General features: G+C 40.3%; 1 protein-coding gene across 5 annotated transcripts in view; it reads left to right on the top strand.

Annotated features, from left to right (window-relative positions):
- The window catches only part of ATP8A2 (ATPase phospholipid transporting 8A2), a 314861-nt gene that overhangs the window by 273368 nt on the left and 23995 nt on the right, over nucleotides 1-17498 (top strand). For all 5 annotated transcript variants that reach the window (XM_052671190.1, XM_052671191.1, XM_052671189.1 and 2 more), the window contains 2 exons: nucleotides 11016-11104; nucleotides 16902-17006. In XM_052671190.1, coding sequence (XP_052527150.1) covers nucleotides 11016-11104; nucleotides 16902-17006 — 194 coding nt within the window. The remainder of the gene's footprint in view (nucleotides 1-11015; nucleotides 11105-16901; nucleotides 17007-17498) is intronic.

Genomic DNA, 17498 nt, shown 5'->3' with positions numbered 1-17498 from the left:
AATGAGAACTGGCTTCATGTCCGGAGCTCTCAGCTGAAATCACACGGCGGGCCGACACAGGCGCTCCGTGTTTACTCATCTGCGCCCGCGCTGACAGCAGATCCCCGCCGATTCCCACAGTTGGCCGGGGCTGGACGCAGAGCAGATGTCGGGGATTATGGGGAAGGCTTCGGAGAGGCTTTAGGCCTGCGTGGTTGCGGAAGTAATTCATTGCGGAGATGCAGACAGGGCCCGCCGGACTCACGCTCAGGGCTCTGCTGGAATAGGTCTCAGTGGATTTCAATATCCAAATCAAAAACAAATGTTTTCCTGGTACCTTTTAATTAAAGGGAAAGCATAAATCAATATAATAAAGCTAATGCACCGAGAGGTATCGCATTTCTACAGCTTTCTCCCTAACAGAGTAGCTGGCAATGTGGGTCTCTTAGAAGAGCCGTGGCTTGCTGAGTCGAAGGGTCTCCATGGGGATGGCTGGATGGAGGTGGGGCAGCTGCAGGCCTGGCCTGGCACCGCCTTTCAGGGGAGCCTGGTCACCTTGCAGCGGGGCTGGTGGTTACTGTGGTTGTTTTACAGATGTCTTGTGAATCCGGGGTTGCTTCCTGTGGGACTTGTCTTCATTTGGCTCTTGTCTTTTCAACACTGCATGCTCAGAAATTAGCCATCTGTGGGAAAACAGAGGTGGCACAAGGCGATCCAGACTCGTGGTGGAGATGATTTATTGTGATGTCTCCCACAGACATCACGTATTGCACAGCATGCCCTTGAGGTTTTGAAGGCATCTCTGTGGGCCAGGAAGGTACCTTCTGGCTGTGATTCATCTATTGATGGGTTCAGAGCAGATATCTGTTGAAAAGAGAATTTATGTACATCACTACTATCTTCTATTGTGCTGTTGCTATTAAGATTTTGGTTAAGGGTGAAAGCAATAGGAGAGAAACAGGATGCATCTCCAAGGTTTGGCAACAGTGTGGTGGAGACGATTGCAAATGTACTTTGTATGTGATTGTGCAGGAAACAAAGCCATGTGTGGGAAAAAGTGGTATGTACTTGAGCAATGAGGTAAATTGCTTCGTGAATGAGAATGAAGGGTAGTAGTACCCTTTTGTGGTAAGACTCCATTAATCCAAGTTGAACTGCAGTCATGCTGAAATAACCCACATCTTTAGGGCCTTCAAGAGAGACAGCGTGACAGTAACAAAGACTTGGAGCTGTGTTTGGAACGTGTTTTAAGTACAGCCATTGAGTATAGTAGCTGAGCAAAGATAAAATCCCAGGTGAACACATAGTCACTGAACTAATAAACTGCTCTGTCTACAGAAGTGTGATATGGGGAAATTACTTATCTGTTGCAATTCCACGTTGCTATAACAGATAAAAACCAAAGATCTGTAAAATTAAATTTACAGGATGTAGTTTTTCAAAGCTGTGCATGGAAGTGAAGTACTTTCAGCTGCTATTGGTTGCTGTCAGAATTCAGCCTGATTTATAAACATACACCCCAATTTGAAAAACTGGAAGAGGTCTGTTCTGGGCTTTGCAGTTATTAGGACTGATTATTGCTATATTGTTAGCAGCCCTTTACTGGAAATCCTGAGCTATTGAGGAATCTACAAGATGTAAGACAGAACAGGGTAAACTTATGCCTTATCAGGAAAACAGTTAAAAGCAAAATATCAAAAAACATAGCACTTTCCATTCATTGAAACTCTTTGCATCAGCAAATCCTGTGCAAAGTCGCAGTACTTTCCAACAGTATTTTGCAACTGCCTGCAATCTCAGGTGCCTACGTGACCCATCTCAGTTGCTGGATCAGGGCTCTGGAGAGTAGTAGTCTAGCTAAAATCAGCTTACCTGCTATATGTGTGGGCAAGATGCAGGATCTAATTTGGACTGATTTCGATGGAACTTTTGGCACTGATCATTGCAGGTCTTTGCTATATATATGCTGTAGAACATGAGTTTTAGACAACAGCTTCACTCAGAAGATGAAATCTTTTAGCTGATCCAGGCAAATGGATAGATGCCTTATTATAATTAGCTGAAATATTCAGTATTGTAGCATAGTTAATGTGAGTTGTTCTCTTTCTCTATTTGCCTTTTTGAGGTTTTCTACAAAAGCACGAAAATATTTCACAGTAAATGGGAAAACAACGGAAGTGGAATAAATGCAGACTTCAAAGTATACATATATTAAAATATATGTATAACAATTATGTGAGATAGCATCAAATACCATTTTCTCTATTATAAAATGGTTTTTTACAGTACACTACTTAAGCATTTTAAAAAATAAAAATTTTAAAAGCAGTGAGGCGCACTGTATTTTGGCATTTTCTCTGAGGTTAGGATACATGCTCAAATTCATACAATAAATGTATATGAAATAACACTGAGTTTCCTGAACATAACCTTTTTGCTGCTTTTGATTGTCTTTTTACTCAGGGATGCTGCTTTGCTAATAGCGGAGGGGAGGGCGTATCCTGGAACAAACGCATTTTGTGCGAGGGAACCAGTGTTGGTGCAGTAGCACAGTTGGAAAATTTCAATACACAAAGCCAGGAAATTTTAGGTTCTGACTCTTTTTTGGTACGTGTAACTTGGCAGGTAGTACAAATATCTTATATCTTCACTGGCAAGCAACAGCTTCTGCTAAACATAATTATTCCCTTGGAGCTTTAAATTCAAAGGTGGGTTCTGTAAAATTTAATTTTTTTCCCCTGCAGCTTTCATGATAAAGGAACAGTTATTAAATAAGGGCAGCTACCATACAAGAGTGGTTACTATTAAAACCTGCACAGGAAAAGTTACAGGCACCAAACAAGAGTGGTTATATGCTGAGCATGACTTCAAAAAGAAGAAACATAATGTAAGATATAAATTCATTTTTATATGCAGAGTAAAAGTTTGTGCTGAAGTGCATGAAACGGTGAACAAGACAAGCTGTTTCACTCTCAGGTCTATCAAGGTTACTGCTTCGATTTACATTAAGTTCTTTGTATTTGTGCCTGTGTTTAATTTGAGGGGGGAAGGAAAGAAAAACTGCAAATACTCTGAAAAAGTTCTGGCTTTCACACCGGCAAGCACACTTGGATATTGATTTTATTTCGGCTCAGTGAATGTGGAGTAGTAGGACCGGCTACCACACATAGAATTGTAGAATGGATTGGGTTGGAAGGGACCTTAAAGGTCTTATAGTTCCAGCCTTGGCAGGGAGCAACCCATGGGCCTGCTCTTCCAGGTCCTCAAGTGGAAGCTGAGCTTAAGCTGCTATAAAAGAAGGTTATATTGTGCTGCACAGCTGTCTAATTTGCATCATCTAAGAAAACCCTGATGGTTTTATGACTTAGGGTACTATCAAACTCGATTCAAGTGAGAGAAGGTAAATCATGGGTGCCATTCACAGCATCATCTGAACCAGATTTAGTTTTCTTCAAGGTATTCATGGTGCACTAGAACTCCTTACTCAGAAACTTTTAATTTGTGCTGGGGGAGCTCGGACCAACATAGAATTAATTTTTGATTTTGATTTTTTAAACCAGGAAGTAAAATTAGTCCCCAGTACCGTTAACCTGAAGATTTACTGAGGTATTTCATCCATTTTAAGGAGGAAGTTCTTTCGTTAATGAGCTCTGTGCTTCCTAACAAAATTTCAGGAAGCCACTGATGCTTATATGGAACAAGATTTTACTACATGTTTTTAACCACTAGTCTTCTCCAGATGACTCTGAGGAAGCATTTGTTTGCATTATTGTTGAGTTTAACATAATCAATAACGAAAAAAGAAATGACAGGCTGCATAAAACTACATCAGAGTTTACATTGCCAGTGAACCATAAAGTCAAATTAAAACACTATCTGATTAATTTCCTTAATTTTCTACTATCAGAGTAATAATGGAAAGTAACATGGGCTGGTGCCTTATTTAACTGGTAGTGTTGTATACTAATTAAGTAATGAGGTATAGTAATATTTTCTTAGGCAAAGCTGTATATGCATAGTTGACACAAACCAGAGCTTATTAACACCCTTTGAGACACAGTTGCCTAATGATATATTAATGTGTATTTCATATATTTTTCAAATAGTAATTTCTGCTAATTACATTAAGAAGTAGAACAAGAAGATGTTGGTAACTTGTTGTATTTTTCCATTATGGAAAATTAGTTCCTAACAGAAAATGAAAGGGAGTAGAAGTTCTGAGGATTTCACTGTGCTCCAGGCGTGCTGTAACTCCAACTAGTTTCTCCAAGATAATGTGAATGTGTGTGAAAGCTTTGGTATTGTAGCATTGTATTGCCAGTTCCTGAAATTTTCTAATCATGATTGTTGAAAAGAGTAATTTATCGTTGTTGCCGTGATTCTGTTTTCCTGGGGTATTAGGTGCTTTCGTCTGTATTTTCATATTTTCTTTTAACCATTGCACCAACTTCTTTAATGAAAAACTTCTTTCCGGAGGCCTAAATCCCAAAATATCTTGGGCTTTACTAGGAATACAAAGTATATGTCTTTGTGATAGCACTGGCATTTTTCTTTATGCTCACAATACTACTCTTATCTTCCCTCTCTACATTTATATCCAGGCTTTAAATTAAAATTACCAATAGGCTTGATTGCTATGGCATGAAAACTAGCTAGTGGATAAGTTTCTTATTCTAGTCTTCCATATGGTTTTAAGTATGAGATTTAACAAGTCCAAGGGCAAGATTTTTTACTTGAGTTGAGGCAATCCCAGATAGGAGTACAGATTGGGAGAAGTACTCATTGAGAGCAGCCCTGTGGAGAAGGATATGAAGGTCCTAGTGGATGAAAAGCTGGACAGGAGCCAGCAGTGTTCTTGCTGCCTGGAAGTATCCTGGGCTGCATCAAAAGAGGGATAGCCAGCAGGGAGAGGGTTGTGGACCCCTCTACTCTGCACTGTGAGGCCCCATCTGGAGTGCTGCATCCAGATCTGGGGCCCCCAGTCTGGGGAGATGCAGAGCTGTTGGAGAGGGTCCAGAGGAGGGCTACGAAGATGATCAAAAGACCGGAACATTTCTCCTGTGATGAAAGGTTGAAGGAGCTTGGCTTCTTCAGCCTGGAGAAGAGAAGGCTTTGGGGAGAGACCTTGTTGTTGCCTTCCAGTACTTCCTGCTTACAAGCGGGAGGGAAACCAACTTTTTAAACAGACATGTAGTTATAGGACAAGGGGGAATGGCTTTAAACTAAAAAAAGGGGAAGTTTACATTAGATGTTAGAATTTTTTTTACTCAGAGTGTGGTGAGGCACTGGCACAGTCTGCCCAGAGAAGCTGTGGATGCACCAGCCCTGGAGGTGCTCAAGGCCAGGTTGGACCAGGCTCTGGGCAGCTTGACCTGGTGGGTGCCAACCAGCCTCATGGCATGGGGGTTGGAAATGGGTGATCTTTAAGGTCCTTTCCAGCCCAAGCCATTCTGTGATTCTATGACTGGCAAAATTTTTTTTTAAAAAAAGAGTAAAATATCTGAAAGAAGTATCTGATTTTTCTGTGCTTCTTTTACCACTCTCAAGGGGAAATGGCTGTATGAGTGGAGACTGGAAGAGGGAGGAAATAGGTTTGAGACTGGACCAATGTGTCACTGTGTTAAACCCAGCCAGCCAGTGAGGTCATTGTTTTCATCTGAGTCATTTTAGAATGAAAACTTTTACATTATGGAAAACATTGCACATCTTTATTTCAGACATGGAAATATCCAGCCAGCCTTTCAGGAGTAGAGCTGTGCTGATTTTATTCAAGGTATCCCTGTCCCAGTGGTGTAAACAGGAGAGGAAATCAAATTCTTATGCCTCATTTTTTTAACACTTTGCCACTGACCCAAAGTAAGGTATTCTCTAGGTACATTTCAAGATGCTTGTTGAGGAGGGTGCCAGTAAATCTGTTCATCACACCTGTCAGCCCTGAATCTAGTAAACCTGTCCAGCCTGGAGCAGGCTACAGTTATAGTGGAGGAAAAGGTTCTTAAGCACCGACTCATGTTGAGGCTATATTATGTTCCAACATGCAGAGGGAAAATCCTTGAGACTGCATTCTTGGCTGTTGATTGTATTTCATACACAGGCTCTGGTAGGCTCAGTCTGTGTAGGACAATTTAATTGAGGGACTTGGGCAATCTGCCAGCTCTGCAATTGATTTGTGTGGCCACGGGCAAACCATGTCATCTCTCTGCACTTGGGTCTTAATGTATATGGTCTTTAAGGTGGGTCTTGGATTAGTAACACTTTATCTTGCTGTATAATATGGTAATTATAACAATTTGTGTGTTTTGTATGATTTAATAGCATAGTGATTGTCACGTAAGCTAAGAGGAGTAGTAGGAGGTTTTGGCTAAATCTAACAATTGCTCTGTTATCATTTAAGTGGGTGAAACCATTGCTACTTTATGTCTTGAGAATAATTTATGAAAATGACACCAACTTCGAGCTGTTTGTATAGCACGCGCTTGCAGTGTTAACCTGTGGCGAGTCTGATGTCTCCTTAAGATTAATTCAACTGTTTGCTTGATAAGCATTTAATATTTTTGCTCTTTCATGATTGAACTTACAGATCTTTCTGAAAAAAATAGCAAACTGATCTATGCTGGCACTGAAACGTTTGGTCTTAACAGGATCCAGAACATGCAGAAACTGCATGTTCTGTAAGGGAAAGCATATTTGGGTAATGGTCTACCTAGTATGTAAATTCATCCGTTGTTTATAGGAGAGTTTCATTATCATTTTCGTGATATGGATACTCCTCCCAATCATCACTTGGCCCTCTTTTTCCCATCTCCTCTACTAGTAGCTGCCGAAAATGGTGGTACGCTGTCTTCCATGTTTGACTAGTGAGGACCAAAAGTAATCTGCCTATGATTGTGCAGGTGCCCAGTTGACAGCAGATTGGATTTGGATCCCAAATGGGATGCTGGCATTTCCGTGAACATGAGACTGAAATTGAGCAGCTTATTGGATCCTTATCCATGTCTCGTGGAGACGGTTATGAATAGGATCTAGGCACAATTCCAGTAATAATTCTTGTTGCACTATAAATACAAAACCAGCTGTTTTCATGGTGAAGCTATGCTTTTGCTGTCCATTTTTAATCAGAAATAGGATGCATGGGCATCTGAGGAAATGAAGCAATAACAAATTTTATTATTTAGAATGTGACTTCATATTTTATCTCACTTTTCTTGAATGATCTGAGATGCTTGTGATCCTTGTTTGCGTTGTCTGAATCGTTTACTGGTCCCCAGTTGTTTCCTAACCACGTAGTGATAAGAATACAAAAACAATCAGAATGTCTTCCCACACCTGAGCACTTCCTGGCATTATTATTCTCACTGGAAGGAATTGTTGAAATTGGTGGCACCACCTATTGGCAGGAGAGTAAATCTATGAATAATGTTTATTTGCATACTAAGATAGAATAGTAAAATAGATATTTTTGAAACAACGGAATTGATATGCTTCAGTAAAGCTAGTCCTTGATTTAAAAACAAAGAAAAAACGAAACACCGCTTAGTCTAAAATATATTTCTAAAATAGTAATGATGCAGAGCAGATCTTTCTAGTTATTCATGTTGGCCAATAATGTCACTTTTTTTGTTGTTGTTATGTTTAAAAGACTTTTGAAAAGGTACCCCCCCTCAAAAAGCAGCTTTGCAACTGGCTAAAGGTGTTAAGACCTAGATGATTTGCTGATTCTGTGAAATAACTGGAGGTAAATTTTTCTTTATTTTGTTGTTCTCGTTCTTCCATTTTAACAGATGTTACCCCTAGTCTGAAATGAGCTGTCTCTCTGCAACAGCTTCCCAAGTGTTTGGAAGGAAGCAGTTTAAGCTGCAATGTCTTCAGCAGGAGGATCTGCATTAGCTTTGAGGGTTTCATGGATGCTGTGTGATAAATGGCTTCTGGTAGTTGGCTTTGAGTGTGCTAGTCACTAGTGTTTATGCCAGAAGAGTCTAAAAATGACTTAGTTGCATATCATGGGGCCTGTGTGATGACAGAACTGGTCGAATTTTGAGTTTGTTTAAAAAAACAGCTTCACTGTGGCCTTCTTTAAATACATAAGCATAAATAAATATATGTGTACATTTTTTTCGAAGGTAGTGGTTCCTATTTAGCATCTCTGCTTTTCTTATCTGGAGGAGATGCCTGATAGCTGAAGGCTGTCACTCCTTGGGGCTGGGCATGAAGGTGCAGTGTTTCCTTGAAGACACATTGCAGACCAGGCTACACTGCCATCATGAATAGCTGAACAACTGCAGGGAGGCATGGGAACAGCTGCGAAGTCTGGAGAAGGCTTTGATGCAATATATATGTCTTCTCAGTATAGCTTCAGTTCATAACCCAGTTGGAAAACATCCTAAAAATGCTGTCTATGGATGTGCCTACGTTAGGTGGTTTCCAGGGATTCCTCTGCTGAGGAGCTGTGGTTGTGTGAGCAGATGGTGTAACCCTGCTGGGGCCGGGACAGCATTCAGGTCTGTGTGCAAGGCAAACCAGTTGCTGTCCTGCAGTGGAACAGGCACACAACTGCATGCAGAAACTGAAAACAAATGGGCAGAAACAGTGCAGGTGAGCTCAGGAATGCAGGTGAGCATGCTGTGTGGAAAAAAGCTTGCCAGCAGTAATGTCAGTGTCTGAAGGAGTGAGATAGATGGTTTTACTGTTGTGGTGCAGTTTGCCAACAGGCTGATGCTGATGTAAAATGTGTAGTTGCAGGTAAACAGTTTATGACTTGAGCTTCCTTAGTGCAGAGGGCTTAAGGTGCAAAATGTCCAAGCTCATAGCCATCAATTGAGCTGACAACATGAGAAAAAGTAGCATTTCAGTTCCTGGTGAACACAAAGTTGGATTGTTCTGTGCTTTAAAAGAACATTCAGTTTATTTCAGCTAGGAAAGCAAGAGGTAGAATGTAAAGTACTTGGAGCAAAAATGCCAGAAAATGCATGGATGATTAATACCCTGGTCCTTTTCTCTTCTTTATTAGCAGAAGCATGGAAGGATGGTCAGTGCAAATGCTGATGTGATTAAACTGCTTACGCCTGCAGGGTCACAGCTGAAGAAAAGCAAAGCACAAGTGTGAATCTCATCATATTTTGCCACTGCGTTACTGTAGTTCAGCTCCTTGGCTAACAAGTTGAGATTTTCCCTCTTACTCCTGCCCATCCTTTGCTTAAGTAAGCATAGATCAAAACTGACGGTATGCTTCTGGCATTCTCATGTGAAAGTAGGCATGAGGGATCACAAATAACTACAAGCTGATTCTCAGACTGGAATTTGTTTGCTGACTGTCCATGTGGGTGGCAGTGTCCATAAATGTTTTAGCACAGTCTGGTTCGTTCTTGGTCTCGGTACAAGATTTACCACTGACCTGTCAGTCCAGCCGCAGCATGGAAGACTGTACATTCAGAAGTGAAAAATGCTTTTGGAAGTCTTCAGTACTTAGCAATTCAAGGACAAGCTGCTGCTGGCTAAATGTGGCTGAGCAGAGAGGTGGATGACTCTAAATAGGGAGTGACACTGGGAGGAAATGCTGGGTGCAACAAGTGCTGTCCTGGCTCTGCAGTGTGGTGGTTGTTCTGGGTTTTAAGCCCCTCTGTACTGTGTGGCGGAATTCCTTCTGTTGTGATCAGATGCCTTTGTCTTAATGAAGTATGTAGCTACAAATCATCTCCTCATTGTCTATTTCAAGGGCTACAAGTCATGTGTTCAATTTCATGTTCTGTAGTTCAGCTTTGTGCTTGTCTATAAAATTTCCTGACATTTCAGTGCTATGGGCTGCTGTTCCCTTGTGTGCTGCAAGTGAGGCACAACCAAACCATCTCAGTCTGCGTGTCAGCAGGAGACAGCTGCTTCACTTCAGAGTCCACGGGTATATGCCTTCCTGCCCTTGGCTACAGATGCACACAGACATCTGTAGGTACACCTGTGGACATTGTATGTGGCATAAAGATACTGAGAAGCCAAGGTTTTGGGTAAGGTACGTGGCGTCATTCACAAGCAGCAAGAGAGCAAGGTGTGGCTAGCTGCTGGAAATGCTGTTGACACCTTTCAGCCCATGTTTTACTTGTGCTCTGCACACGATTCATTACAATAGAAAAATACTCTTTACTGGTGTAGCAGAGAAATTAAACGATTCTCATGGGATGTGTGTATGTATGTTCACACATGCATGCAGGAGGTGGTGAGGTTGTTTCCAGTCTCCTGTGTGTCAAACCAGGTTTTACCGTTAATTTATCTATAAAAGGTTCTAGAGAGACCCCTAAATAAATGACCTGAAATAGCAAGTCCAATAAATAGTGCTATGTTTCAACTTGGTTCCACAGCTCTGTCTGTACGCTGGAACCTACAGAGTTTGTGCGTATCTCCTTTCTCAAGTCCTACCAAGTTTTCTCTTCAAGCATTGCAACAGTGTAGGAAATGCAAATATAAACTTGGAGCTCTTTGTTTGTAAAAAAAGCCATTTACAGAGACAGGAGTGAATCCTCTTCCCCCGGGTTTCAGACAGCAGTAGTTTGAACAGGAAGTACTGTATTTAAGTGCAATATGAATGAAACATTTTAGTGAGACATCTTGGTTTGTTTGTTTTTGTTTGATGCTGCTCAGAGATCTGAAGCAGTAGGGTAGAAAGAGTAAGCAAAAAGCAGAAAAGACTTATTAAAATTAAAAACCTAACGTTTATGGTGCACTTCTCCGTGAGTCAAAATGTCTGCTTGGATCAAAAAATCAATAGCAGCAGAGGATTTGGTCTAAACGCAAAATTTTTGAAAAGAGCAAGGAAATGTGGGAACATGAGGAGTGATCCTAGTGAGAAACGTTGCTGTTGTTTCTCAATTATAGGCCTAATTTCAGTTAAGAGTTGTTGAGACTTTCGCCTCTCTTCTTAACCCCACAGATTTCAGTGTCATCCCAATCACGGTTGCTGTTTGTTGCTATCCCTCTACTTTTTCCCTAAAATCAACTGCTTAACATGTGATGTCTTGAAAATGCTCATAATTTGTTTGTTTTCTTCGTAGGCTGGAATGGTGCTGAGATGTGGCTACTTCTGGTTTGGGTTATTTCTCGTGCCCACTGTGTGCCTTGTGAAAGATGTGGCATGGACAGCGTAAGTCCTGAACCTGTCTTCTCTGAGTTCTGGAAATTATTCTGCATGCTCATGTTGTCCAGTTCATCCTGTACCAATCTGAGGGAGGCAGCCTTCACTGAGTAACAAAGATATCTCTCTTGATTATTTACATTGTCTACCCTGTACGTAAACAAATCGAATTCAGACCTCAGAGATGTCCTATTCTAAAAGGGAGCCAATATTTTGTTTGGTTTGACTGCATAAAAATGCAGTACTCCTGTCCTTGCCCTGTTCCAGTTTCCAGTTGCTGCTTTTTAGGTTCACTCGGCAGTGGGTATTTGAAGATTGAACTGAGAGGAGAGCAGTACTCACAGAACACTGTATTCAGTTTTAGTAACTTCTTCCCTGCCCGGAAAAGAGGAACAAGCCCTGTGAAATACAGCTCTGTGTAATCTCCAGATCCTCCCAAAACTATCTAGTTTCAAAAATCTGCAGAACTTAAACAATTTCAGTAATTCTGGTTTAAAGAGAAGGAGCTTCTCTATCACGGCAATTGAAATGCAGAAGCATACTTTTCAGGGAGCATTTCTGGTGTTCCACTTGCTTTTTAAGCATCTTATAACCCACAGCTTTCATTCTTTCCTTTGGAAGTCTGTTTAACAACCAAGATGTTTTTGATGATTTGTTGGTGTGTTGTGATTTGTAAATGTTTTTCTTTAGCCTAATTAATGAGATTTTTTTTGGATTCTGAACAGCTAGAAGTAACTTGGTAATCACATTCTTATTGTGTTAGAAGAGCAACAAAGAAAGCATTGCCCTTTCTCTCATCTGAAGGCAGTGCTGGGCTTTGGACCCAACTCTTTCTAAGCCAGGAAAAAATTGAGGTCCCAGCTGCCATGAAGAGGCAGAAGAAGAGAATGCAGACTAGCATGTCACTTTCTCATGAAGGCCCAAAGTGGAAGCTTCATCCCGCAATAAGCTGTTGATCAGTCAAGGAAGGCTCTGTTCTAGGGAGAAATACAAAAAAAAAAAAAAAAAAAAAAACCCAGAATGTTTGCCAAACATGGGTACATTTCAAGCTCCTGCATACAGGGTAAGTCAGGTAATATACATGCATCTGAAAATCTGATTTTTTTTCTTCCCTTGGGGCTGATGGCATGATTAAATTAAACTAATTTTGCTTGGCAAATCTGCCAATCAGTAGATACGTATTGTATGCTTTCCCATTTTCTTCATCAGCTTAATTTTCATGAGCTACACAGCTAAAATTGAATCTAAGAACCATAATATAAAATTTATGTTAAGGTCAAACTGTGATTTAATGGTTTTGCACACTAGAGGGTTTTTTGTTACATTCATTAAATTTCTTCAATTGAAAATAATTTAAGAACTGTAAAGCTGAGCCCAAAATGAGGCTAAATTTGGATACTTAAGTTAGCTGTGTCAATGAGCTGGTTTTTAAAACTGAAAAAGTCTTAGAACTCATTTAGTGTAACAGGTCCTACTCCTGTGTCAGGCTTTATTTAAAATTACATGCTCAGAAGTCAATGGGAGTACTCCTGTGATTCAAGCCAAATAGGAGCTGAACTGTTTGCGTCATCAGGAATCAAAGATATATTTTAGTGTCCAAGACTGTGCTTCAGTTTTTCAAATGTTTCTGTGATAGTTCAGTGTCCTGCACTTGTCCTCTGTTCTTATCAGTTCTTGGCAAAAATGGCTAAAGAATTGTAAAACAAACCAGGCTGAAGCAGGCTCATCCTCAGCTATTACTCATGGAAAACTGCTACTGACTCAGCCTGTTCTTCAGTATTTCTTAGAGAATCTCAGCAACATAATCCTTTCGTTGGTTCAGAGCAGGAATGTACAGAGATTGTGAAGCTCAGAAGACAAACGTGTGTGATTGATATGCTGGATATTTTCCCAGCAGATTTTAAACAGGAGGCTCCTATCAACAGTAAGCAAAAAATCTGTTCTCTAAGCAGGACTTCTCTTTTTAACCTACCACTGAAAAATTAACGCCATTAACATTTTAACTAGGATAAATGAAATGACACAGCTATCAGCACTGCCATATGGAAGGAGTAAAGGTCTGTTTCCTTTCCAAGAGGCTTGCCATTCAAAACTTGAGCCCAAGGCCTCTGGAAGTCAGACAGCACATTTCCACAGCAGCAGTTACAGCACATTGCTGTCCATAATTCAGCAGAATCTGGTTTGGGCCATAAAATTCCAGCAGATCTGACTTCTCGTGGTCGTGGAATTTGTCCCTTTCTGATCCTTTTGGATGTGAAGTGCATGTCCACAGAAAGAGCATCTGTGTGACCCAAAAGATACATACTGAATTTCAGTACAAAATACTGTCAGAAAAACAAATATGATCCAGAGTTTTTGCCTGGAAGAAGGCTAAAAGGAATAACCTAGTGTGTTTAAGAGCTATGCAAATATTTGTTTCTAAACTGCCGTTCTGTATCCAGTGTCAAAATGTTTAATGCTGGCAAGCATGAGTGAGTTTTACATGTTCCCTTTGTCGTACATGCTGCACTTGTCAGCTCCCACGTGCTCCACAGCTCCAGGTTTTTTGTTTAAATATTCTTGTGTATGTATGTATATATGTATATGAAGTGAATCAAGGAAAAGTGGGATACTTCTCACTTTAGAAAAAGAAGGAAGCTTATTATTAATTCTTGGCTGCAATACCACATTGTTAACTTTGGTCCACTCCTTGAGTTCAGTGGCTTTGCTTGGATTAAGGTTCTGCCTTATAAAAGTCCCAGTTGTGCTACCATTGAAAAGAACAGAGTTTTATAAAGTGAGTTCTTCCTTACAGTTGGCACGTGTCACTTGAATGCATGTCGCTGTTGCTAGGAAGTCTTGAAATGTCAGACCCACAAAGCTATGTGAGAATCATAAAAATGTAGAACTTATTCTAGCAAAATTAGGGAAGAGGGCAAGAATTTATTTTTAAAGATGATGTCTCAACACTTAGTATTATAGCGAGACATTTCTTGAACCTTCCAGTACTTACCAAAGTCCTGATGTGCTTTTTTTTTTTTTGTGGAGGGAGAACTAGGGGAAGAAGCACATTGTACTTAACAGCCCTTGCAGGGTAAATAAGTGACAAGGCACATCCTTGTGTGCACTTGCAGTCTCTGGAGCATGGGACACCTACTATGGTGTTGATAACAAAGAGCCACAGTAGAGGTGTCATTGTGCTTGAGAAAAACTTGTGAATGCAACCGTGCTCCTCCCTGCCATGTCCTGACCTTCACAACCCCCAGATATCCCCCCAGGGCTGTGATGTGGAGGTATGCACTTCCCTGACTTGGAAGGGGGAACAGCCAACTGAGATGACGTTCAGCTATTCTTGTGGTCCCTGATCTTAATATCCCTATGTGTGAGGAAAGTTGAGTTTGCCTTTATATAACTCAACAATTGCAGATGAACGGGAACAGCAAATACAAGAGCTCACAATTTATTGAGGGCTGATCACACATCTAGGGCCGCTTGTAGAGTACAAGGTAAAAGCTAAGACTTCTACCTGTGTTTTTATATATCAAAAGTTAACAATGTGCTGTTGTGAAAAAATCATGAAGTATCCAGTCCTGTTGCCAGCAGTCCATGGAATATCTGCAACTGGCTTTGATGGGAGCAAGCCCAGGCTCTGAGGCATTTGTAATACCATATTTTAGTATTTGTTCCTGGAGAAACGTGTGGATAGGTCAGCTCATGCACTTTTATAAATACTTCATTACTCATTCTTCCATGGATGTTCTGTCTCCAAGTGAAGAAGTGACTCAGTGCATAACAATTACCTGGGGGGGTTACTGTTGCTTCATTGATACTCAGCCATGGCAGAACATACGTATTCTGTTATTTCATTTTACTTCTAAAATACTTCAGAACACCTGACTTTGGAGCAACCGTATTTTTTCCATATTGTGCAATACCTGCTTTTGCTGTCCTCCCTTAATTGGATTTTGTTGCTCAGTTTCCATTTTGAATTTGCTGTTCACTCCAAGGAAAAAGAAGAACATCCCTCATTTCCTATGCTGTGTGGCATGAAACCTTGGGAGAGAGACCGAATAACTTGCAGATTTCTGTGTTCTCGTCTATGGGAGAACAGGTTTTAAAGGGGTTTTGTAAGTTCCAAACATGCTCAGTGCTGAAGTTTACATTAGTAGGTAAAAGATGAGTTCAAGGTCAGTGTTTTAATGTATTTACTCAAATTAAAGAGTGTGGTAGTTATGTCAACTGTAAAGATTATGAGAATTAATAATTCAAAGCTCTCTCATCTAAGAAAATCACTAGTTTCCCATCCTCAAAGAGTTTAAACATTAGCTTAAGTTATAGCAACTCGAATGCAATTAGTATCTGTGCAGCTGTAAGTTATCTCACGTTTTTGAAATGCTAAATTTTAAAATAAGCTTGCTATCCTGTATTCTGCTGTCATAATATGTTGGTGTTTCCTTCATATTGTACTCCTTGGTGCTTTAAATCAGGTACTCTCCTAGGTACATCCTTGATATCCATATTCTACTGTTTTATATTTTCTTGTTCTGTTTTCTCTGCTTTGCTTTTAAATGCAGATATGTTTTGAAAAGTTTTCATTTTAGTTTCTCATTCTGAGACATATGGGGCCTAATTCAGCACCACGAAGACCAAATACTTGGATATCACTTAGTTTCAAGCCACTCACATCTACAGTAGACTCAGCAGAGGCTTTGTGGTTTTCATTTCTTATTCCCCATGGAAGGAGGGATAAGAATCATGCTTTTTAAAAATAAATGCATCTTCATTATAGTTTAATTATATATACAGCAGTTACTTTTCAGCTAGAGGAAGGAAGACGTTTTGTAGTGTTGGTTAAGGATGATAGAATCCGTGTGTAGGATTTTTATAAAACTTGAAAAGAAATTTTTGCCACCTCTAGAACTGAAGAATATAATTTTAATGCCATGAAGTGAAGCAAGTGGTGTATTACCATCCTTGTTCCCATCTTGTTTTCGGGCTTATTGTGCAGTCACATGCAAATCAGTATTGTCTCATGGGACACTTGTCCTCCTCTAAGTGACACAAAAGAGGAAGCTGATCAAAAAATGTCCATTGCAGAAAGATCCCCACATTTCATATTATTACTTTGTAAATGTCAGGAGAGGGGACTGGATTCTCCTTATGCCAGTTTAATTTTGAGTAGTACTAGAGTGGTAGGTGAAACTGAAAAAGAGCCTCAGTATTTACAGGGGGGAACTACTTTCCAAATTGTGGTTACGTGTGTGGTGCATGCATGGCTCATTGAATCCCCAAGCTGAGAAAATAGGACAGAGCCAGTCTTGTTACTGTCATCTTGAAAGCGCAGAGAAAAAAGTGCTTTTTCAAGTCATGTGAGACTGATAAATGAAAATAAAGGGGCTTGAATGGCAATTATTATCTGAGACTCTCCTCAGGTTTTCAGAGCAGTGTGACACATAGCTCAAAAGACCAAGTGGAATCATGTTTTACTGCCATGAATATTCAATGAATTTTTGTTCTTTTGTCTGAGAGCTCTGGTCCTGAGCAGTCCCACAGCAGCAGCGTCAGGTCTCCACAGTCTGATAGCTGTGCTAGTTGCTTACATCTTGAGTGTTGTGTTGAAGCAGACAAACTCTGCCAAATTTCTCATTTCTTATGTAATATTTTGCAGGTATTATGAATCTGGGCTGACTGTTCATGTGCATTCACTGCCTTATTTCCCAAATCACGTGAAGCCCTGGCTTCTCATACAAGGAGTAAAATTGGGCTTTTTTTAACAACACAACATTCATGTGGCTTTCCTTGTGTCTTCCTTGTTATTGTGGTACAGGGCCAAGCATACCTACCATAAATCTTTGCTGGAACAAGTTCAAGAGTTGGAGATGAAGACAAGAGAGCTGGGAAAAGCCATGCTTCGTGACAGTAATGGAAAGAGGTGGGACAATAATATGCTGATGTTTAAAAAAAAAAAATTACTTGTCCTCTCCTCTTTTTATTTCTTATTGTTCAAATCTGATTGCAGACAGGTAAGAAGTCTTCTGTCCTGTATTATTAATTTGTTGCTGTTGTTCCTTTCCATATATTCTTGTTGCCCCCACCAAAACCCTTTTGGTTTTGTTTCTCCTATGTTATTGCTAGCGAGGCTGTAGTTGTAAACTACAGCTCAATCTCCTGGTAACAAGTAGTGCTATTACCTGGCCGTTTAGCCAGACTGTTTTGAAAGGACTTTGTTGCACATACTTTCTTTGCCATCAAAAAAGTCAGCCTGATAAGTTTGTCCAAGGTGGAAACTGTGACTCAGGATTTAAGGAGGGTTAGACTGTAGCTAAAGGGAGAACTGGCTAATCCAGTGTTTCCCTACAGCTGCATTCGTTCTCACCTCAAGGTGTTTTTGTTGTTTTTTTAAAATATTTTTGCTGTCTTCCAC

The sequence above is a fragment of the Tympanuchus pallidicinctus genome, unplaced genomic scaffold (genome assembly GCF_026119805.1).
Source record: "Tympanuchus pallidicinctus isolate F22 unplaced genomic scaffold, pur_lepc_1.0 scaffold11, whole genome shotgun sequence".
Classification (NCBI taxonomy): domain Eukaryota; kingdom Metazoa; phylum Chordata; class Aves; order Galliformes; family Phasianidae; genus Tympanuchus; species Tympanuchus pallidicinctus.
The sequence above is the reverse complement of the archived record's forward strand: the minus strand, read 5'-3'. Positions and strand labels throughout refer to the sequence as shown.